Here is a 22,406-nt window from a genome sequence, read left to right as displayed (position 1 = left end):
ACTTCACTTTCCCTTTTCACTTTCATGCATTGGAGAAGGAAATGGCAACCCACTCCAGTGTTCTTGCCTGGAGAATCCCAGGGACTTTGGAGCCTGATGGGCTGCCGTCTATGGGCTCGCCCAGAGTCGGACACGACTGAAATGATTTAGCAGCAGCAGCAGCAGCATGCCCTAGTCATCTCCATTAAAGGAGATTTTTGAGGAGAGAGCTGGAGATAGAAGGGGCCAGAAAGTTATAAATTGATAGTAGAAAATGAAACATATATTGTGAGCCTTTGTTCTGGAAACCCTGATACCAAGAAGAAAAAAAAAAAGTGTAATTGGTGGTTCTTGTGTTCAAGTTGTTAGGAAAACAGGCCCCAGAGTGGGTGAAAGATTAGAAGAAAAACACTGGGGCCCAAAGTGACCCGGGGAGAACTTTGTTTGAGAAAAAGGACTTGTGGCATTTGTAGACAAAAAAGGGAAGGAATTGATACTACAGGTAGATCTGGTAATAATATTTTTTAAAAAGCAAGAAGTAAAAGGCGTGATACGACAAATTTTTGTATTGTTCAGAGTAGGAGGCAGACTGGATGGTCAGTTTGGGTGTTGAAGTATTGGGGGTTTTAGGCCATTTCAGTGGTTTATGTAGTCTAAATGTTATTTAGGAGAACTTATTCTAACAGCATAAACTAAATGTGGCCTTAGTGAAAAGGGTCATGTGATGTTTTTACATGAATAATATGTAAACATTATCGGATTTTTATTTTTGGCCATGCTGCTTGCTTTGTGGTATCTTAGTTCCCTGACCAGGGATAGGTCCTGTGCCCCATGCATTTGAAGCTGAAAGTCTTAACCACTGGACCTGCAGGGAAGTCCTGTTTTTAAAATTTTTAAAGTTATCATTCCTTGAGCTGAAGAGAGTATGCTTCACAGCCTTTGGTTCATGTTAAGACCCTAAAAATAAAAGTATTTGTGGAAGCAGGACCCAAGACTTCTTAATTGTGTCAGCACTTCAGAACCATTTGAGGAGATTTAAAACATATCATGTCACGTCTCCTTCCCAGGCAAATTAATCAGAAAGGGTTAGTTTTAAAAGCTACCCAGATGATTCTAATGTGCAGTCAGGATTTAGAACCACTGAGATAGGCACTGTTTTGAATTTACAAAAGCTATTCTTTCACCTGGGTGGCCTGGATGATTTCTATGAAAGAGGGGGCAAGCTGTTAAAGTGCTTCTTGAAAGATGATTGCTGAGAATGAAAGCTTCATTACAAGTTCAGCACAAACAATTTTAGAAAAGCTGTTGTTTTGCAAATCAGTTTCAGATTGTTAGGGATATCTTAAATAATCTACGAAATCCTAAACCTCTGGATTTACCAAATCATTCATGCAGAATTAGCAGGGCCAGTGTGATTTAAAGTGAAATGTGATTTTTCAGGGTTTAAACTTCAGTAATCTGGTGAAATTGTTGACCCTGTTACTGTGACACATCTGTTCTTTTCATTCAGATACCTGCAGGTTGAAATTTCTGGAGAAGGAAGAGCTAAGAGCTTGAGAGGACGAGGAGTGGGTACCAAACCAGAATCCAAAGTCAGACTTCACTGCATTCAGTAATACCTTGTCAAGGTGACAGGATCCTCAACTGATAAAGCTGTTCCATTTAGCACCAGTGAATGAGCCCACCAACTTTTAAACAAACTAAAGAACCAAACATGTCTTTCAGTGGTGGAGATATTAAAATAAAAATGCACCACATGTCTTTCTCTTCTTAAATGCTTTTTTTCATTCCTTTCCAACCCAGAAAGTTCCTGCTTTATCTGAGATCCCTGCTGAGTTTTCTTTCAGACTGATTTTCCAGCCAGGTTGAATATATTTGAAAAGGAAGAAAAAAAAAAAAGAGAGAGAGAGCCTAAGGCATTTACACAGGGTCATTCTGAGGGCTAGCTGGGATTAATACCCTAAACTGAATCTGATCCATGCTGGTTCTATCTCTGAATATGCTTGCATTTAACCCTAAATTATAAATTATATTTTTAGAGTTATTAGTTAAAAATAAAGACTCTGAACTAATGAGTAGACAGATCTGTATGCCAATGATTAAAAAAAAAACCAACTTTGTTCAAAGATGAGTTTTTCTCAGCTTTTAGGATTGGAGTCCCAGTTATTCCTTAAGATTCTTTAGAGATTTTCAGTGTTTCATAAAGCCTGATAAAACTTAAACTTTTGCCCATCAGAAAGCTAAAACATTAAATTTCTTTGTTTCGGGCTTAGGTTTTATCCACTAAGTCTTATTTCTCTCATCTAATAATGATTTCTGATTGGTTGTAAAGTGTATAACTTAGAATAGGAAAATTATTGAAGAAGTGCAGTTGTAAAATATTTCAAAAAGATCTTTGGGGGAACATAATAGATATTATTAGTGAGGGTAGATTTTGGGAAGTATTGCTGTTGAGAATGAAAAGTTGGGACTGGTTACAATTTTTCAGGCAAAGTAACAGGGCGAGGTGTTCTCACTAGGGAACCATTGAAAATATATTTATGTTTAAAAAAGTCATTAATGAGAGTTTGCAAAGAATAGCTAACACCCCTGTCTGCAAATACAGGATGATACAGGATAAATGAAAAACCAGTCGCGACTTTTTTTGGTCTTTAAATTCATTCTGTGTCCTAATACATAAATATTATATAATTATGTAATCCACATTGCTGTAATAGTTGCTGAGTAGTCTGTTTTCTGTTTTTTTTCTTTGACTTCTAAATAATTTCTTTCACTAGGAGTCAGCAACAGTGCTTCCCTGGTGGTTCAGATTGTAGAGTCTGCCTGCAGTGCAGGAGACCTAGGTTTGATCTCTGGGTCAAGAAGATCTCCTGGAGAAGGAAATGGCAATCCACTCCAGTATCCTTGCCTGGAAAATTCCATGGATGGAGGAGCTTGGCAGGCTTCAGTCCATGGGGTTGCAAAGAATGGGACACAACTGAGCAACTTCACTTTTTTTCTTTCAGCAACAGTAGCCCGTTATGCCTTTTCTGATGCTGGCATCTGAGATGTAAATTGTAAGTCAAAGTTTGCAAACTGTTGTTAGCATGCTTTTGGCGATGAATTTGTTACTGTGTAATGAATAGGTAGGCAAGAAAATGGAAACCTCTTAAAAGATTGTTGAAAAGATGGTAGAATGGCAAAATTATGCTGAAGAAATTTCACCTTCTAAAAATTGTGTAAAGGGCTAGTCTTGAGTGGAACAGTTCTATAATTCCAATTCTACTATTCTTCTGATGTTATTTTAAGGAATGTCCAATGCTTAAAACTGAGGGTCATTTTCTCTTTGAAGCCTTCTCCTAACCTCTGCCTGGAATTAAGTGCTAATGTTTTCTTATTCCCTGCTTTCCTCCCAGCACTTAAACTGTGTCATACCAGTTGTTCTCAGAGTGTGGTCTCTAGACCAGCATGATTAGCATCACTTAGGAACTTGAGAAAAACGCAAATTCTTGGGCTTTACTACAGACCTACTTACTGAATCAGAAGCTTAGGGGTGAGGTGCCCTACAATCTTTGTTTTAATAAGCCCTCCAAGAGGTTGAGAGGGAGGGGACATATGTATATTTATGGCTGATTATTGTTGATGTATGGCTCCCCAGGTGGCACAGTGGTGAAGAATCCACTTGTTAATGCAGGAGATACCCTGGGTCAGGAAGATCCCTGAAGAAGGAAGTGGCAACTCACTCCAGTATTCTTGCTTGAAAGATTCCATGGACAGAAGAGCCTGGCAGGGTCACAGAGCCATGGACTGGGGTCACAAGAGAGTCAAGACTCGACTGAACAGCAGCAGCATGGCAGAACCTAACACAAGGATAATTGTGAAGCAATTATCCTCCAATTAAAAGTAAATAAATAAAAAGGAAAGCCCTCCAATTGATTTTGATTTTGAAGATTGAGAACCGTTGCCATATATTAACTATAGTTCTCAACCTTGTTCCCTCATGGCCACTGTAATTCCTAACATAGTGTCCCAAACTTAGTAGATACTTGATTATTTGACTTGAGAGCACAGGTATACTTTGTCAGGGCCTGCAGCACCTGTAAGACATCATCCATCTGGTAAGAGACTACGTGGGAAGAAGAGACTAAAATGTTTGAGATTCTTTTCTTTCCCTCTTTTATAACACAGCTGCTTGGAAAGTCTGAACAAAAAGGCCCATAAAGAATGGGCCAACAAAAGAATAAAGATGTGGAACCAAGGAGATATGTTTTGGTACTTACCTAGGACATGAGTAATGGGCCTTAACAGTTTTTTCCCCATAGTTCATGCTGTGAATGTAAGAGTAGAAACCCTAAAACCAGATTTTAGGGAAGAAACTTTATAGCCAGAAAGTCTTCTTGCTGTTACATAAACATAATTTAAATTGACTTGATGGGACTTTTCTGTGAAGATGAGTGAACCTGATTACCAAGTTTTTTGAAAAGTTGATTTATTCAGTATAAATATTTGGCCCAGAGTATTGAATCTCTTTATTCCACCATGCGTATAAAGTATAGATTCTCCACATTCATCACCTTTGATTTTGTGTGGGCATATGACTAGTGCATAGTCAGATCATTCCTCTCCTAAAGCATATTATAGCTTAATAGTAATAAATCAGAATGAAAGGAGGTTAAATGGAGATGTAAGCCACCTGTTAGGGGAGCTTGAGAGAATAGTTAAGACTTTGGGGAATCTAGGCAAGCTTTGAGGCAATTATTTTTAAAACTTTGCTTTTTTTAAAGTATTTTTTCTTAATTTAGTTTGGTTTTTTTGGTTTGACCAAATGTTATGTTAGAAGCCAAACATGTGATGTATTTATCAACTTATATTGTACCTTCTTCCACGTGGCTCAAACTTCTAAATGTGAGATTTGAGTAGATCTGGCACCCATGTTTTGAATGACACAACTGCCTAATAAGTGATGTTTTATCTTTTTAGATTAGTGTAGTCGACTTGATTTGTCTGGTTGTTATCTCAGGAGAATTATTGTTCCCTCTTTTAATTTCAAGAGTATACTATTTTGGAGGAAAAATTATGTGGCCCCCCAGTTGAGACCACCTGATGTGAAGAGCCGACTCAGAAAAGACCCTGATGCTGGGAAAGATTGAAGGCAGGAGGAGAAGGGGACGACAGAGGACAAGATGGGTGGATGGCGTCTCTGACTCAATGCACATGAGTTTGAGCAAGCTCTGGGACATGGTGAAGGACAGGGAAGCCTGGTGTGCTACAGTCCATGGGGTCGCAAAGAGTCGGACACGACTGAGCGACTAAACAACAACCATTTAAGACTGCATGGTCTTTTAGGGGAAGATTTCATATACCTAAAATATGGTAAAGGAAAACAGTTTTATCTTTTAAGTCCATTTTCCTGGGGAACAGTCTTTTGTTTTTATATGGTCTGGTGTTAATATACCAAAATATAATTTAAAAAATTCAAAACATGTAGGGTCTTAGTCAAGAGACGAGAGTAAATCTTGCTTATATTGTGTAAAGCTCAGAGAGAAAGTCAGTAGCCCCCCAACCCCTTCACTTTGTACAAAATATACCGGAATGTGCTAAATGCTAAAAGTGTCTACTTGTCCTCCTATTCTAACTGAAGGAAAAAAAAGATCATTTGAAAAAGATCTAGAAAATACTTATGTAGGGATAAGACTCCTAAGGGCAGAAAATACTCATTTGACTAAAACTTCTTTTAATTGAAAGTCTAAATTTACCTGAACTAGTCAGTAAACTAGCAAAATCCCAAACTCATTGTTTTAAAAGGATTAGCTGGCTGCAATAAAAATTACATCTTAAGAGGAACTAATTCTGGCTTGTTTTAAATTGGGTGTTGGTTCAGTTTAAGCACCAAGTGAAGGGCTATAAACTGAAGGGCTCCAAAATCACTGCCGATAAAGTGACTGCAGCCATGAAATCAGAAAACATTTGCTTCTTGGCAGGAAAGCTGTGGCAAACCTAGACACTGTCTTGAAAAGCAGAGACATTACTCTGCTGACAAAGGTCTGTATGCTTGAGGCTATGGTCTTACTAGTGTTCACGTACCTGGACTGTAAAGAAGGTGGAGTACCGAAGAACTGATGCCTTCGAACTGTGGTGCTGGAGAAGACTCCTGAGAATCCTTTGGACAGCAAGGAGATTAAACCAGTCAATCTTAAAGGAAATCAACCCTTCATACTTGTTGGAAGTACTGATGCTGAAACTGAAACTCCAGTATTTCGGTCATCCAGTGAGAATAGCTGACTCATTGGAAAAGTCCCTGATGCTGGGAAAGATTGAGGGTAGAAGAAGAGGGCATCAGAGGATGAGATGGCTGGATGGCATCACCAAAGCAATGGACATAAACTTGGGCAAACTTTGGGAGATGGTGAGGGATATGCAAAGGAGGCCTGGCATGCTGCAGTCCATGGGATCATGGAGTGTCAGACACGACTGGGCAACTGAACAACAGCAAAGCACCAAGTATTTGAGTGTCTCCTAGATAAAACAGCCCTAGACTAGTGGTATAGCCAGTATGTGATTCTGCCTTTCTTCATGAAGGTATGGTTTGGTAGAGGTAGGAGACAGGGAAGGTTTAAATGAGGTGAGGATTAAGAATTAGACTTTAAAAAAACTAGAACAGGGATTTGAATAGTTGAAGGGCAAGGGGTGACATTTTAATTTGTTAATTTTGTTACTTTTGGCTGTGCTGGGTCTTCATTGCTGAGCGTGGGCTTCCTCTATTGTGGTGAGTAGGGGCTATTCTTCATTGTGGTGCATGGGCTTCTCATTGCGATGGCTTCTCTTATTGTGGGGCATAGGCTCCAGGGTGTGCAGGCTCGGTAGTTATGGCGCATGTCTTAGTTGTCCCGAGACATGTGGGATCTTCCTGGATGGGGGGATTGAACCTGCGTGCCCTGCATTCGCAGGTGGATTCTTAATCACTGGGCCACCAGGGAGGTCCAGGGAGTTACATTTTGAATTTAACAGAGTGCTGCTGCTGCTAAGTCACTTCAGTTGTGTCTGACTCTGTGCAGCCCCATAGACGGCAGCCCACCAGGCTCCCCGGTCCCTGGGATTCTCCAGACAAGAACACTGGAGTGGGTTGCCATTTCCTTCTCCAATGCATGAAAGGGAAAAGTGAAAGTGAAGTCGCTCAGTTGTGTCTGACTCTTAGCGACCCCGTGGACTGCAGTCTACCAGGCTCCTGTGTCCATGGCATTTTCCAGGCAAGAGCACTGGAATGGGGTGCCATTGTCTTCTCCATTAACAGAGTGAGAAAGAATAAAACAGATTTAACATGGGAGTACACTGACTTCTGCAGAGTTAGAAAGGTGGCTTTGGAGGCAAGTTCCAAACTCAGCTTGTCATGAAAACTATCCTTTAAGTATGGAAGATTTATATGGAGAAGTGATTGAAGAGGGTCGATATGATGGTCATATAGTAAATGACTTGGAGATAGGAGAAAAAGCTGGGGATAAAGAATCCAACTGCGCAATAGCATTATGGACCACATGGTGACTATAGTTGCCCTACTAAGAGAAGTAGGCAAATGAGCCGTCCAGCCCTTTGGTTGAAAAATGAGGATATGAAAACAAGGAAGAATAAAAAACCAAATGAAGCTTGTCATAGGAAAAATACTCTTTATTTAAATAAATAAAAACATGTTAGTTCAGTTCAGTTGCTCAGTCATGGCATCTTGAAAACATATTAAGATGCCAGCAATGCCAGCAAGAGTTGACACCTAAAACTTGACTGTTAAGATTTCCCCAAAGTTAAAAAAAAAACAATAAATCTTCCATCTGCTGGCTCTTTTAATTTACAACTTCTCCATCAGTTTTTCTGACCTAAGGGTAGAAGGAAAACACTGAGATAGTGTCAGTTTGATAACAAGTGTTTTTATGGAAGATCTAAGCTTGATGTGTGTTAATAGCATTTCAAATAGAGTTCTAGATAGCTCTTTCAACAAAGTCTTATTAAAGCCATTAGGTCTTTCATTAGGGGAGGAGGATTTTGAAGAGAAAACACTTTCTTTTTTTTTTTTCGTGGCTGTGCTGCGAGGCACGTGGGCATCCTAGTTCCTGACCAGGGATTAAACCCATGCTTACTGCAGTGGAAGCTCAGAGTCTTAACCACTAGACTGCCTGGGAAGTCCCTGGTTTGTTTATTCTTAAAGAAGAAAAGCTTGTCTAAGAATCTTTGAAGATTTAGAATATAATGTTAGTAATATTAATTAAAAATTTTATTGTTGTTTAGTTAATCAGTCATGTCTGACTCTTTTGAGATCACATGGGCTGTAGCCCACCGGACTCCCCTGTCCATGGGATTTCCCTGGCAAGAATACTGGAGTGAGTTGCCCTTTCCTCCTTCAGGGGATCTTCCTGACCCAGGGGGTGAACCCCTGTCTTCTTGTTTCTCTGTTGCAGGCAGATTCTTTGCCGCTGAGCCACCAGGGAAGCCCACTAGTTAAAACTGTGTTAATGTATGTTAAAACTATGATGTTAAAAAACTTACTCTATGTTTTTTCCAAGACTTATGGTTGTTAGGATGTTTATCATCCAGTCTCCTTTTTTATGTTTCTTGAGTCATTGTAGAATATGACCAAAAGAGGAAAGTTAGCTGGAAATTAGAACTAGAGAATTAGTCTAAATAACCAGTTCTAGGAGATTAAAGTTACTTTAACAAAAATAGTTGATGCTACTATCCATGAGGGTAGGAATTACTGGTTTTGTGTTAGTTTCTGTTTTACATAATTCCTTTCCACCTTCCCTTCCCCATGTGTATCTAGTGAGTAACTCCATCGATAGCTCCTCTAACTCTGGGCTGTGCCCTTTGAGTTTGTGTGGCTGGGGATCCTGATCTGGTTCATGTATAGTATGCTAGTTCCTTCCCCTTCATAGCTTTAGGAATTGATTTTTCATACCTCAAAAATCTTACACAGAATTGAGAACCTTGTGTAATCAAGTCCTTGATGGATTAAAGTCCTAAGTGGAGCTTTAGGAAAGTAATGCTCAAAATTCTCCAAGTCAGGCTTCAACAGTACGTGAACTGTGAACTTCCAGATGTTCAAGCTGGATTTAGAAAAGGCAGAGGAACCAGAGATCACATTACCAACATCCACTGGAAGCAGGGGAGTTACAGAAAAACATCTACTTTTGCTATATTGACTACACCAAAGCCTTCGACTGTGTGGATCACAACAAACTGTGGGAAATTTCTAAAGAGATGGGGATACCAGACCACCTGACCTGCCTCCTGAGAAACCTATATGCAGGTCAGGAAGCAACAGTTAGAACTGGACATGGAACAACAGACTGGTTCCAAATTGGGAAAGGAGTATTTCAAGGCTGTGTGTTGTCACCCTGCTTATTTAACTTCTATGCAGAGTACATCATTCTGCTGGGAAAAATATCAATAACCTCAGATATGCAGATGACACCACCCTTATGGCAGAAAATGAAGAAGAACTAAAGAGCCTCTTAATAAAAGTGAAAGAAGAGAGTGAAAAAGTTGGCTTAAAACTCAACATTCAGAAAATTAAGATTATGGCATCTGGTCCCATCATTTCATGGCAAATAGATGGAGAAACAGTGGAAACAGTGACAGACTTTATTTTTTGGGCTCCAAAATCACTGCAGATGGTGACTTCAGCCATGAAATTAAAAGACGATTGCTCCTTGGAAGAAAAGCTATGACCAACCTAGACAGCATATTGAAAAGCAGAGACATTACTTTGCCAACAAAGGTCTGTCTTAGTCAAAGCTAGGTTTTTCCAGTAGTCATGTATGGATGTGAGAGTTGGACTATAAAGAAAGCTGAGCACCAAAGAATTGATACTTTTGAACTGTGGTGCTGGTGAAGACTCTTGAGAGTCCCTTGGACTGCGAGGAGATCCAACCAGTCCATCCTAAAGGAAATCAGTCCTGAATATTCACTGGAAGGACTGATGCTGAAGCTGAAACTCCAATACTTTGGCCACCTGATGCGAAGAACAGACTTATTGGAAAAGACCCTGATGCTGGGAAAGATTGAAGGTGGGAGTAGAAGGGGATGTCAGAGGATGGGATGGTTGGATGGCAACACCGACTCAATGGACATGAGTTTGAGTAGGCTCCGGGAGTTGGTGATGGACAGGGAAGCCTGGCATGCTGCAGTCCATGGGGTTGCAAAGAGTTGGACACAACTGAGCAACTGAACTGAAATGGAGCCTTAGGAAAGGAATGGAAGTACTCAGAGCCCGTGACTACAGCTCTTTTAAAATTTGTAATTGAAGCTTAGGTATCTGCCATGATCTAGTGGCCATCTCATTCAAAGATATTCTATTAGAATAGAGCTATTCTATATTTCAATAGCTTCTATAAGATGATTTATCTTTTACAAACCAGCATTTTTGGAGTAAATGTCTTAAGGACAAATGAAGAAGAATGATGTGCGTTATCTAGAAAGAAGGAAAGCAGGAAGAAGTAACACAAGTACCAAGCAATTTTAAATTATTGCAGAGAAGGCTAACTGGCAGGAGATTTGAGTCTCCCTTCCATAGTTGTTGCTGGAAAATGCTAGAGACTACATTGCTAACTCCCTGACATAGGTCTGGTCATGTGACTTGTTTTTGCCAATGGGATGTGAATAGAAATAGTCTCTTCTGGGCTGAGGTGGTTAAGAGGCAGCTATACTTTCTCTGTTTTCTTTTTGTGGCAGCTTGGGAAGCCAGGTGTGAAAGGTGACAGTTAAAAGATGAAGAGCCTGTGTTCTTGAATCACCACTCCTACTGAATACTTGCACTGGATTGTACATAAGGAAATTTCTGTTGTGTTAAATCATGACATTAACACTATTTGGACTTTCTCTTAAAAGGGCTTGCATTTCTCTAACACACATCTTAATTTAATTTAATTTATTTAATAACACATCTTTATTTAATATTAGTCTATTGTACCTTATGGGGGCTTCCCAGGTGGCGCTAGTGGTAAAGAATTCACCTTCAATGCAGAAGACGCAGGAGATGTGGGTTTGATCCCTGGGTCAGGAAGATCCCTTGGAGGAGAGCATAGCAGCCCACTCCAGTATTCTTGCCTGGAGAATTCCATGGATAGAGGAGCTTGGCGGGCTGCAGTCCAAGAGTCGGACACGACTGAAGCGACTGAACAAGCACAAATTGTACCTTATGAGGTAGATATTATTCCTTTTATAGATGAGGAAGATGTGTTTGAGCAGCAACTTTCCTTAAGGCCAGAGCAGATAGATGAACCTAGGTCTGACTTGAAAAGCTAGTGAGTTCTCCAATATAACATGCTGCATCTTAGAGAAAAGATATCCTTCGAGTTAGGATAAATCCTAATCTTTTAGATTACAAGTTTCAGTTTTTACCAGTAATTTTTTTCTATGGAAAGTGACTTGGTATAGGTAAGAATCTGTTAATTCCTGTATGTGAATATAATTATTAGATTTAATTAGACTCCTTTTTACTGGGTTGCCTCTCTAGAGACAGATGAAATTCTCAAATTTACTCTTTTGATTGCTTTGGTGAAGGATTTTGTGGGAGGAGTATTAAGACTTAATTACTGCAAGGCTGCTGTACTTATTGGCTACAGAGGACTTAGAGTCCAAGCCTTTACTTTGTGCTCACTGTCTCACTTTGCTTACTTGTGTTCCAGACATCAGGGTCAGGAGTCTGATTGGCAACTTTAGAAATTTTTCATTTGGTTCTGAACTTGGAGAAATAATAACCTTTGGAAGATTAAAAGGCTGTCTGAAATATAGCAGGCAGAAGTTACAGAAGCAGAGTAGAAACTTCTGTTTTTCATTCCTCATTTGCCTAAGGTTTCCATAGCTATGAAATATGGAGGGTTGGGGGAAGGATAATAGAACTCAACTCCACCTCCACTTAAAAAATAGAAAACTCCACTCCAAATAGAAAACTTAACATCATCTGTAGCAGTCCTATTGACACAGTTAGCCTCATGTTCTTTGAGCCTTTTGGTTGGAACCACATGACAAGCATTATATTTTCAGTTAGCCATCTTTTTAGCTATCTTTGGATTTTTCTAAAAGGAAGAAGTTCTTATTAAATGGCATTAAGGTTTTGCCTGAATTCCACCCTCCATTCCTTTCTGAAAATGCTGAAGATGTATCATGTTCCAACGTTAAGAACTTTCAGGTAAGTTTGTTCTTTAAAAAAAAAACAACAAAGTCTTTAATCTTTTATATTCTGAGTTTATTTTTCTCCCTGCATTGACTTAACGGTTATCAGGGAAACTTACCTTTCTGCATGATGCCAGGTGCCACTGTAACCTGCTGGCTGACACCCTGTGGTTTGGGTCATAAGGACATACTTTCAAGGCTTCTGACTCCATGACGCCTGAAGAGCAGGAAGCATGGGTTGGTAAAGAAAATACTGATATTTAAGATCAGGTAATCTTGACATAAGTCTATTTTCTGTTCTCAGAAAAAGAGTGGTGTAAGTGATATGAGTATCTCAAGTCTTACCTATGACAGTTTTGGATAACATAAGCCATAGCCTAGCTAGTTAGATAACAGGATTACAGGACAAATTCACTTCTTATATGCCTTGAAAGGCCAAAAATTAATATTTGTACACATATTATATAATTTGTTTTAAATAATTTTTCTTTTTACCTTTCAATAGAGTATTAACTAAACTGGCAGGATTCTTAGAAAACTCACAGTATTGGGTAAAATGAAGTTTAACACCGTAAGCTAGAAAGTCCTGGAGAAAGCAGGGCTGGGGCAGCTGGTTCCTTTACCGTTCAACACTGCTCTCTTCCATCTCTCCACCAAATCTGTCTGAATGAAGCTCTTTTCCAGACATAGATACTACTTGTCAGATAGGTTAGCCTAACCACTTTTGGGGAGCAGGATTTGGAAGAAAGAACATTACCATGTTTAGGTTCAGGCTACTTTATATGAGAAACGCCAGTGTGAAATCTCTAAAGTCGTAGGTATTAACACATGAAGACTCCTAGAAGCGAACTAAGAATACACTGTCTCAAATCTGGTGCATTTTACTGCCAATAGGAGGCCTACTTTCCCTTATGGCTAGCTGTCTTTAGCAACTCAGACATGCACTTCAAGGACTCCCAAGTTTCCAGGCAACAGCTACAGCTGAGATTTCTGCAAAGCAGAAACAGCATAGTCTGATTAGGGGGGCTGGTGCGGAGAAAGATCAAGGCAGACTGGTATAGGCAGTAGGGATAGAAAAGTGCCTAGAATAGCCCATTTCATTTCTACTTTGCATCATGCCTAGGGCATAGGTAAAGAGCACAGAGCTAGACTGTTAAATGTCAGATTTTCCTGAGAGCATTTAGGTGATTAAGTCTAGGGATTTAAACTCAGGTTAAACTCAGGTACCTTTCAGGAACCCAAGGCAAGGTTTTTTTTTTTTATTTTTTTTTTTAAAGCTTACAGTGCATATTAATGATTATATTAGAGCCATGAAAACTAATTGTGAGGTGCATTGGCTCCCTGAGTGTAAAGGCTGCAGTATATATAGTCCAGTATTATATAGCTGTCTTTAGATTCTTCAAGAATATGGAAAAGGAGCTTTAATACTTGAATGTAGTTGTCAGATAACCCAAACCCTTATTTTTTTAATTAATTTATTTTTAATAGAAGGATAACTTCTTTACAGAATTTTGTTGTTTTCTGTCAAACCTCAACATGACTCAGCCATAGGTATATATATATCCCCTCCCTTTTGAACCTCCCTCCCATCTCCCTCCCCATCCCACCCCTCTAGGTTGATACAGAGGCCCTGCCAAACCGTTATTTTTAGCAGCCGAGAAAAGTTTGAAGTTTAACTGGACTGATAAGGCTGGTCTTAATGAACAAAGAGTGCTTCAGAATGGGCCTGGAGAATTGGTGGCCTGGGAAAGGAAAGGAAAGTGAAGTTGCTCAGTCGTGTCTGACTCTTTGCAACCCCATGGACTGTAGCCTACCACGCTCCTCTGTCGATGGGATTCTCCAGGCAAGAATACTGGAGTGGGCTGCCATTTATCGCTCACCTAATTATTGATAGCTGAATATCCCACAGAGAGAGACCAACACTATGATGGAGGCCATTTGGTTTAGCACATGTCAGACTCAGCAAACATTCCAATCTTGATGCTAGCTTGACACTTAAACGTAGTCTAAAGGCTCTGTAGACCTACCTCATTCTTAAAACAGTGTCTCTCAAAAATCCAAAGGACAGCGTGACTTGAAGAGGAAAACCCTTCTGTAAGGCAAAACAAGGCAGATAGCTGAAGTTTGACAAGAGGGAAAGCACAGGCCCCTTCAGTCAGGTGATATGAAGCAAATTTCTGTTCGAGCTACCCAATTCCTCTTCTCCCTCTGAGAAACTCCCACTGTGGTTTCTCAGAGGTTTCAAAGTTTTTGATGTCATAGTTAAATCTTGAGAAGTGATTCTCCATCCCAGTCGTGTGTGCATGAGAATCACTGAGTGGTTTTAAAGTGACAGAGCTTTTGACCCCACCCCAGAACTATTGGATTGGAATCTTCATGAATGGGATCTGGCTAACTGTGGCTTTAAAAGAGTTCCACGGGGAATTCTGATTTGTAGCCAGGGTTACTAGGCTGTGCTCTGGGGTAATTAAACTACCCTTCAAAGTGTGCCACCAGTTTCCAGCAGAAACTGCCACATAATGTTTCCAGTGAGTTGCATTAAAGATTACCTGTTGGCATGATTAGTCTCACCTTTAAACCTGGCCTTTTTCTTCAGTGGGCGCAAAATAGAATTCTGCAGACAGCAACATAAGCTCACTCCATGTTAAAAACATTTATATTTGGTCTTCCTAATCCAGCTACCAGGTTTTGAGCCAAATATGCACATATGCCATGTTGTACAATTACTTGTGCAGTTGTATGAGGGGCTGCTGCCATTGTACAGATTAGGAAACCAACTCAGTGGTGACAGATAGCCCAAAGTTACAAAACCAGTGTTTGAGTATCATTATTAATATTATTTGATGTAATACTTGTCAAGCACTTGAAGGACCTGATACATAGTAAATAACCAAGTCATCACTTTACATGCACTAACTTATTTAATGCACACAATACACCCAAGAAGTAGGAACTATTATCAATATCATCTCCATTTTGCACTCAGGGACCCTGGATCAGAGCTGCTAAGTGATAGAGTTGGAACGTGAACTCAAATTACCTGGCTCCAGAACCTGGGATCCTAGTCCTAAGGCTCGGTCCACTGTACTCAGTTACTTTGAGCTCAAATTTCTGTCTGATGCCACAGTGTAGACTTCTCCGATATGTCAAGTACAGTCATGTAAGTGTCTCCAGGGTCTAGCAGTCTTACAGTTCATCCGAGGTGGCAGTATAATACAAAATAGGCAATTAAAAGGTGAAAACTAATTTAGGTGTAAAATATGTGATGTAGGCCAAGTGCTGTAGGAGTTCAACAAGGGCTGGACTTTGGATTGTTTGTGTTAGCTCCAGAAGACTGACTAGGAATTCAGTTTAGCAAGAGGGAAAGCATAGATAAACAGGAAAGGCAGAAATGAAAAATGAGCATAGGACACTGAAATAGACTGAGAACTCGGTCTCCATTAAGTTAGGGCATACTAGGGGACAGCGGAATACAAGATTAGCTTGGCATGGAGGGTCTTCAATAACATTTTTAGATGAGGATAAGAAATGCAAGTGCGAGGACTTCCCCGGTGGTACAGTAAACGAGACTCTGCCTGCCAGTACAGGGGACACCCGTTGGATCCCTGGTCTGGGAAGATTCCACATGCCGCAAAGCAGCTAAGCCCGTGCACCACAATTGAGCCTGTGCTCTAGATACCGAGTCACAACCACTGAGGCCCACACACCTAAAGCCTATATTTGGCAGCCAGAGGAACCACTGCCATGGGAAGTCTGTGCACTGCAGTAAAGAGTAGACTCCGCTCGCTGCAACTAGGGAAAGCCTGTGTGCAGCAGTGAAGACCCAGTGCAGCCAAAATGAATACATTAAAAAAAAAAGAAATGCAAGTGAGAAAGATCCAATAGGAACTATATTAACCTATAGGGAGGCTGGGGCTGTTATACTGCTGTTCAGCTCCCTAGGTATTGGTGTCTTTCTGCCTGCCCTTTATTCTCCTCCATCAGGGTGAAAGACCAAAAGAAACCTCACGGATCTCTTTAGAGAAACTGAGTTTCTTTGGTAACAGCAAGTGATTCAGATACCTGGGGCCACTATCACCTTCCTCTAGGCCCATAGCCTTCTAGGGACTCAATTGCAGTAAATAAACTAGAAGGCAGGTTCTACATTCTGAAAATGCAAAGCCTACCTTAGAGATACTTGAAATTTTATTCCGTCTTCTTGTTTCTTTGAAAAGGTTTTGGAAAGGAGGTAGATATGAAGACAATTCTGTTTGATTTAGAATTTTCTGAGGACATTCTGCTTTCTGCTATGAAAGAAACTTGAAAGGGAGCTGATTTTCTTGATAAGGCCTAACTTGGAATGGCAAGAATATCTTAGTGCTAAAATTTATCTAGTCTTCTAAGATTTAAAGTCTGTCATTAATTTTCCCTCATTAATCTCAGTTAATTTCATTCTTACTCAGGGGACCTGTTTCCCAGTTTAGTCTTTTTTCATGACATTTATTGCATTATTATTTTTTTAATAAAATAGATTTTATTTTTTGGCAGCACTGGGTCTTTGTTGCCGTGTGCGGGCGTTTCTAGTTGTGGCAAGTGGGGGCTACTACTTACTCTAGTTGCGGTGCTCAGGCTTCTGTGTCTCAGTGACTTCTCTTGTTGCGGAGCACTGGTTCTAGGCCCTTGGGCTCAGTAGTCGTGGCGCATGGGCTTAGTCGCTTTGCATCACACTGAATCTGGATCAGGGATCGAATGGGTGTCCCGTGCACTGCAAGGTGGATTCTCAACTGTGGAACTGCCAGGGAAGCCCCTAATTTAGTCTTAATAATTCAGCAAATAAATCAGCATATTTATTGAATGGCTACTGTGTCTAAGAGGTGGTCTAGATCAGTGTTTCTTAACATGTGTCCAATGGACCATTTGCACCAGAACCTCCTAGGGTACTTGTCAACTCAGACTTCTAGACCCCACTGTAGACCTACCAATCCTGAATCTCAGGAGACAGGGATTGATCTTTCTTAAGTACTCTTAAGAATCATTGTACTTAAGTGGTGATTCTCAAACCTGAGAGAGCATTGAAGTTAACCTGGAGGGCTTGTTAAAACAGAGTGCTGGACCCTACCCCTGCTTTGGATTTAGTTGGTCTGGGGTGTGTGTGTTAGTTGCTCAGTCGTGTCTGACTCTCTGTGACCCCCATAGACTGTAGTCTGCCAGGTTCCCCTGTCCATGGAATTCTCCAGGCAAGAATACTGGACTGGGTTGCCATTGCCTTCTCCAAGGTCTGGGTTAGGACCTGAGAATTTGCATGTCTGATAAGTTTTTAGGTGATGCTAATGTGACCACCCTTTGAGAATCACTATGCTAGAGCATTATGAGGGATGTGAAGGAGTATCAGATGGAATTCCTGTCATTAAGGAACTTATGATGTAGTTGGGGAGATAAGACATACACTTAACAATAAAACAAGGAATACATGTTATATATAATGTTTGATATTGAATAGGGTAGTTTGGAGGAGTTGGGATTTAATCTGGGCCCTGACAGGTGGATAGTCCTAAGGTTCAGGAGAGAATAACAGGCATTCTTGCGTGTGTGTATGTGTGCTAAGTCACTTCAGTGGTGTCTGACTCTTTGCGACCCTGTAGACTGTAGCCCACCAGGTTCCTCTGTCCATGGGATTTCCCAGGCAAGAATACTAGAGTGGGTTGCCATTCCTTTCTCTGAGGGATCTTCCCAACCCAGGAATCGAAACTGCATTTCTTATGTCTCTTGCATTGGGATGCTGGGTCCTTACCACTAGTGCCGCTTGGGAAGCCCAGGCATTCTTGATGGGGATATAGAAGAGGGAAAGTATAAAGGTGGATGGGACTCGGGTAGTTGCTACTTGTTTGTCTGCTGTGGAGCTTTATATAGGACATTGTTGTTGTGTAGTTGCTAGGTGATATCCGACTCTTTTTCGACCCCATGGACTATAGCTCACTGGGCTCCTCTGTCTGTGGGATGTCCCAGGCAAGAATACTGGAGTGGGTTGCCATTTCCTTCTCTAGGGGATCTTCCCAACCCAGGAATTGAATCCGAGTCTCCTGCATTGGCAGGCAGATTCTTTACCATTGAGCCACCTGGGAAGCCCCTTATAGGACACTAGTGGAAGGCTAAGGCCCAAAAGGTTGGTGCCAGACTATGAAGAGCCTTGAAAGCCTGCCCCTCTCCCCCACCCCACTCATTTCACAGTCTTACCAAAAATACTGCAGAGCTAGAAAGAGGAAGTCTCCCCTGCTGAGTGTGCAAGAGGAAGTACAGAAGATTCTGAGGGCCTATGAGGCGTAATGACTACTTTCAGCCCCGAGCCAATTGTAGAGGTAACAGGAAGACCAGCGCACCAACCAGGCTGGGTGCCTCCGCCCAGAGGGTGTCACCACCCTAGCTGAAAGTGTTTGGGGAGGTCAGGCATTGCTGTCTGGATGCTCCTGTCTCTCAGTGGCCATCATGTCTTTGACTTCTGCATACCAGCATAAATTAGCAGAGAAGCTCACTATCCTGAATGATCGAGGTCAGGGGGTCCTCATCCGGATGTATAACATCAAGAAGGTAAGTGTGGGCAACTGGACTAGCACTAACTATTCCAGCAGCAGTAGGGCGGGGACCCCTGAGACCGGCAGGTCCAGCTGTTAGACTCCCTTCTCTTTTCTCTGGCCTTCAGTCCCTCAGATTATATAGGACAGCTGGTGCTGGGAGGCAGAAGGGGAGGCTTGTCTTCAGGGCTTCCGCCTTTTTGAGTATGATTCTCACCCCAAAGAGAACGTCTGCCTTCTGCTGGGGGTAATGGTGGGATGGGAAATAATTGTGTTCCGAGTCGCCTGGATAAAAGTCTGGGTCTAGAATTCTGGGTCTTATTGTTTAGCGCTGGCCCCACACTCTGAAGAAATCGAGTTGGGTGTCTGGCAAAAGTTTTTAAATGGAAATACTTTCCCTGAAAGGAAAAAAATAGATAAGACATTTGGGTTAAAAAAAAAAGAGTGACTACCTTTGAGTTACTTTGAGTCTGAGACAGGTCTCACTGTGGTCTTATATATGTGTGTTTAGGATAGGAACTGTGGAATTGGGAGAAGCTGGTGACAGGAGGTGGGCTAGTGCTGGGCCTAGTGAAGTTAAGAAATAAAGATGGGTGGGAGTGGGGTTTCTGGGACAGAAATTGGGGGATTTGGGGGGGGCCTCGGTGCATTTCATAATCAAACAAATCACCGGGACACAGTTTCATCTCCATGCCTACTATAAATGCCCTTGGGATGAGATGCTTATATAATGGACATAATTATGACACTAATTCTCCCACGAAGTCTAACTCCTGAGCAGCTAGCTGCTTTTCTCACTCCTTCCGGCTTCGGCTGAGGGGTGGAGAGAGCTTCCTCTTTGTGTCAGGCCCAAGTAGACGTTAAGCTTTATCCAGCAAGATGAGATGCCCAGGTTATTTAGCTCTTCTGATGGTTGGCTTAATGTCCTGGAACTTTTTCCTGACCTACTCTTATTCTTTTATAATTAGTACTCAGATCCCCTTTCCCTAAGAGAGATTGTGTAAGAATGCACAATGTGGGAAGAGGTATGTTTCCGAGGAACAGAAGAAAGGATTGATAACCATAATGTTATTTATCTGTGCAGACTTGTTCAGACCCCAAATCCAAGCCCCCTTTCTTACTGGAAAAGTCCATGGAATCATCTCTCAAGTACATCAACAAGAAATTTCCCAACATAGATGTCCGAAACAGCACGGTAAGACGTGTCCCTCTTCTGTCCTTTCTCCAAAATAACTGTGCTTGAATGGTTCAAGCTGTCTTTTGATGGCCTCTCTTTGAATTTGCCAGAGGATGGAGTGGCCTTTTTTTTTTTTAGTTCTCCTAAGCTAAACCACAGGGCTTCAGGTTGTGGTAGTCTTGAGATTTCTGAGATAAGATGAGATTCTCCTAAGGGTAAGCTGGAGCAAAACACTGACCCTATTCACAAGAACACTTTGCTCTTACTGAGGACAGCTCTATTGATGCAGCAGTTGCATATATTTTATTGTTGCTCCCGTTTCCCACTCAGTGTTTTCTTGTTTATTGCCTTAGAGTTATGCATCTAGTGGCATATGCCTTACTTCTCCCTTATTACCTGTTACCCCTAGATTTCTTACCATCTTACTTACGACATCTTCTCATTCAGCTACTTTTGACTTAGATATGAATAGTAAACCATTTTGGCTGAAAGAGACCTTGAAATTTCCTCTCATTTAGACTCTATATCTAGTCAGGATTACATGCAACCATCCTGCCTAGATAGGGAATATTCTCTCCGAAACTTCAGAATTTGGAGATTTTCCAACTTCCCCTGTCTGCATATTTTAACCCTCTTTAAGGGTGTTTTAACCCCTATTCTCTTGTGTTGCTTTGATCACTTGTCTTCTTACTTTGTTTCTTTCAGCAACATTTAGGACCAGTGCATCGGGAAAAATCTGAGATAATTCGATACCTTACCAACTACTACCAGTCATTTGTGGATGTTATGGAATTTCGGGTGAGCTCTCTCTAGCCCAACTACCCAGTGTTTGGATGTTCATGTATGTTCCTTATTATTGTTTCTTTAAAATATCAGATGTATTGATATGGAAGGATGTCTAAGTTGTATTGTTAAGCGAAAGTGAGTTATAGAATACTGTATGATACAGTTTTATTTTTGTTTTAAAAGATACATAAATTTATATACACATGGTGTTATTATATATGTAGGAGAGATTTGGGATATTATACACTAAGCTGTTAAAAATACCTGACTTTGGAGCTGGATTATTATGATTGGCTTTAATTTATTACATTATATATTTTTGTATTCTTTGAGTTAAAATTTTAAGTATTTTTTCCCCCAAATTTTATTACAAATCTACTAAAAAATTTCAAGAACAGTACAATGAATATTGTCTATATTCCCCCTGGATCTCCTGATTTTTAATATTTTGCCATGTTTGCTTATCTTTTTTTTTTTCCCTTGAACCATTTGAGTTGCAGGCACCATGACATTTCTCTCCATAAATACTTTAGCATACATCTGCTAAGAACAAGAATATTTTCTTACATAACCTTAATGCAGCTATTGTACTCAGGAAATGTAAAATTGCTACAATGTTATAGTTAGAGCCCATAATCACATTCCTCTACTTTTCTCAAGGATCATACATTGAATTCATGATGTTATATCTCAGTTGTCATGTCTCTTTAGTCTTTAATCTAGAATAATTCCCAGTCTTATTTTGTCTTTTCTGCCACTGACTTTTCTGAAGGGTTCAGACTAATTATTTTTCAGAATTTCTCTCAATTTGAGCTTATCTAATTATTAATAATGTTTGATAGCATAATATATGGATGATATTTTATTTGAGTTCTAAACAATGAATATGCACTATTTTGTAGCCATAAACTGTAAAAAAATATTTAGTGCTTTGTTTTTGAAGGGCAACCTGATATGATGTTTTAAAAGTCTTAGAAAATATATTTAAAAAAAAATATATATTTTTAAATGTAATAATTCTAGTTCTAGAAATTTATCTCAAGGAGACAATCAGAAGTGCTAAGGTATATGTATAAGAATGTACTCTCTTGCATTTCTATTGCATTATTTATGATAATGACAACTTGATGATTGATATGTTCAATAACTAGAGGCTTAATTAAAAGCCCAGAGTATGTGTCTATAAGTGAATATTATACAGCTGCTAAAGATGATACATATTTATATTACTTAGCATGGGAAAAATGCTCTTCACATGTTCTTTAGTGTAAAAGCAAATTACAATGTAGCTTAACAGAGGAGATATCCCTAAAATGTATATTTACATAGACAAAAATGCATATGAAGAAGGTTAGAACTTCTTTGTATGGTGAGATTATGAGTGGTTTTAAAAATGAGTTAAAGTTATGTTTGTATTTTCTGATTTTTCTACAATGAACACATTATTTATATATTCAAGAAATAATACAAATTTTAGTCATTTGAGCCATGTAAGTTTGTAATGGTATTACAGTATTTTTTCAGCTAGTACAAGAGTATGGAGCCCTGCCTTGGGTGTCCTAGGGAGCTAATCCAGGCTGGTCATCAGATCATGCAATGAAGATAGAAGGGGGCACACAGAAGATCGTAAGTTCTGAAGAAGGGTCAGATCAGAGGTTATTCATTTGGAATTGAGAGTAATGGTTAGGAAGAAGGTAGGCACTGGTGGAGACAGTAGAAGAATGCTGGAAGCATATAAAAACATTTTTCACTAGGAGTCCAAAAGATACCTTCTGGTT

The 22,406-nt window shown here is 40.2% G+C and overlaps 1 protein-coding gene, 1 long non-coding RNA gene and 1 pseudogene across 2 annotated transcripts in view; 2 read left to right on the top strand and 1 right to left on the bottom strand.

The window, feature by feature from the left end:
- Window positions 1-1,486: 1,486 nt before the first annotated feature.
- On the top strand, window positions 1,487-3,890 carry LOC147371451 (uncharacterized). Its single transcript, XR_015163492.1, has 3 exons — window positions 1,487-1,607; window positions 2,985-3,035; window positions 3,617-3,890. It is a non-coding gene; the product is annotated as an uncharacterized LOC147371451 (long non-coding RNA).
- Window positions 3,891-4,630: 740 nt separating this feature from the next.
- LOC147371450 (gametocyte-specific factor 1-like) lies at window positions 4,631-12,329 on the bottom strand (annotated as a pseudogene).
- Window positions 12,330-18,504: 6,175 nt separating this feature from the next.
- NCKAP1L (NCK associated protein 1 like) overlaps window positions 18,505-22,406 on the top strand; it is a 45,278-nt gene continuing 41,376 nt past the window's right edge. The window contains exons 1-3 of the mRNA XM_086398923.1: window positions 18,505-18,681; window positions 19,750-19,860; window positions 20,548-20,640. Of these exons, the coding sequence (XP_086255049.1) occupies window positions 18,580-18,681; window positions 19,750-19,860; window positions 20,548-20,640 (306 nt within the window). The 5' untranslated portion in view covers window positions 18,505-18,579. The remainder of the gene's footprint in view (window positions 18,682-19,749; window positions 19,861-20,547; window positions 20,641-22,406) is intronic.

The sequence above is a fragment of the Bos grunniens genome, chromosome 5 (assembly GCF_055505025.1).
Source record: "Bos grunniens cultivar Pamir isolate PY7600 chromosome 5, Bosgru_T2T1.0, whole genome shotgun sequence".
In the NCBI taxonomy this organism is placed as follows: domain Eukaryota; kingdom Metazoa; phylum Chordata; class Mammalia; order Artiodactyla; family Bovidae; genus Bos; species Bos grunniens.
This window is presented reverse-complemented; position numbering and strand designations above follow the sequence as displayed.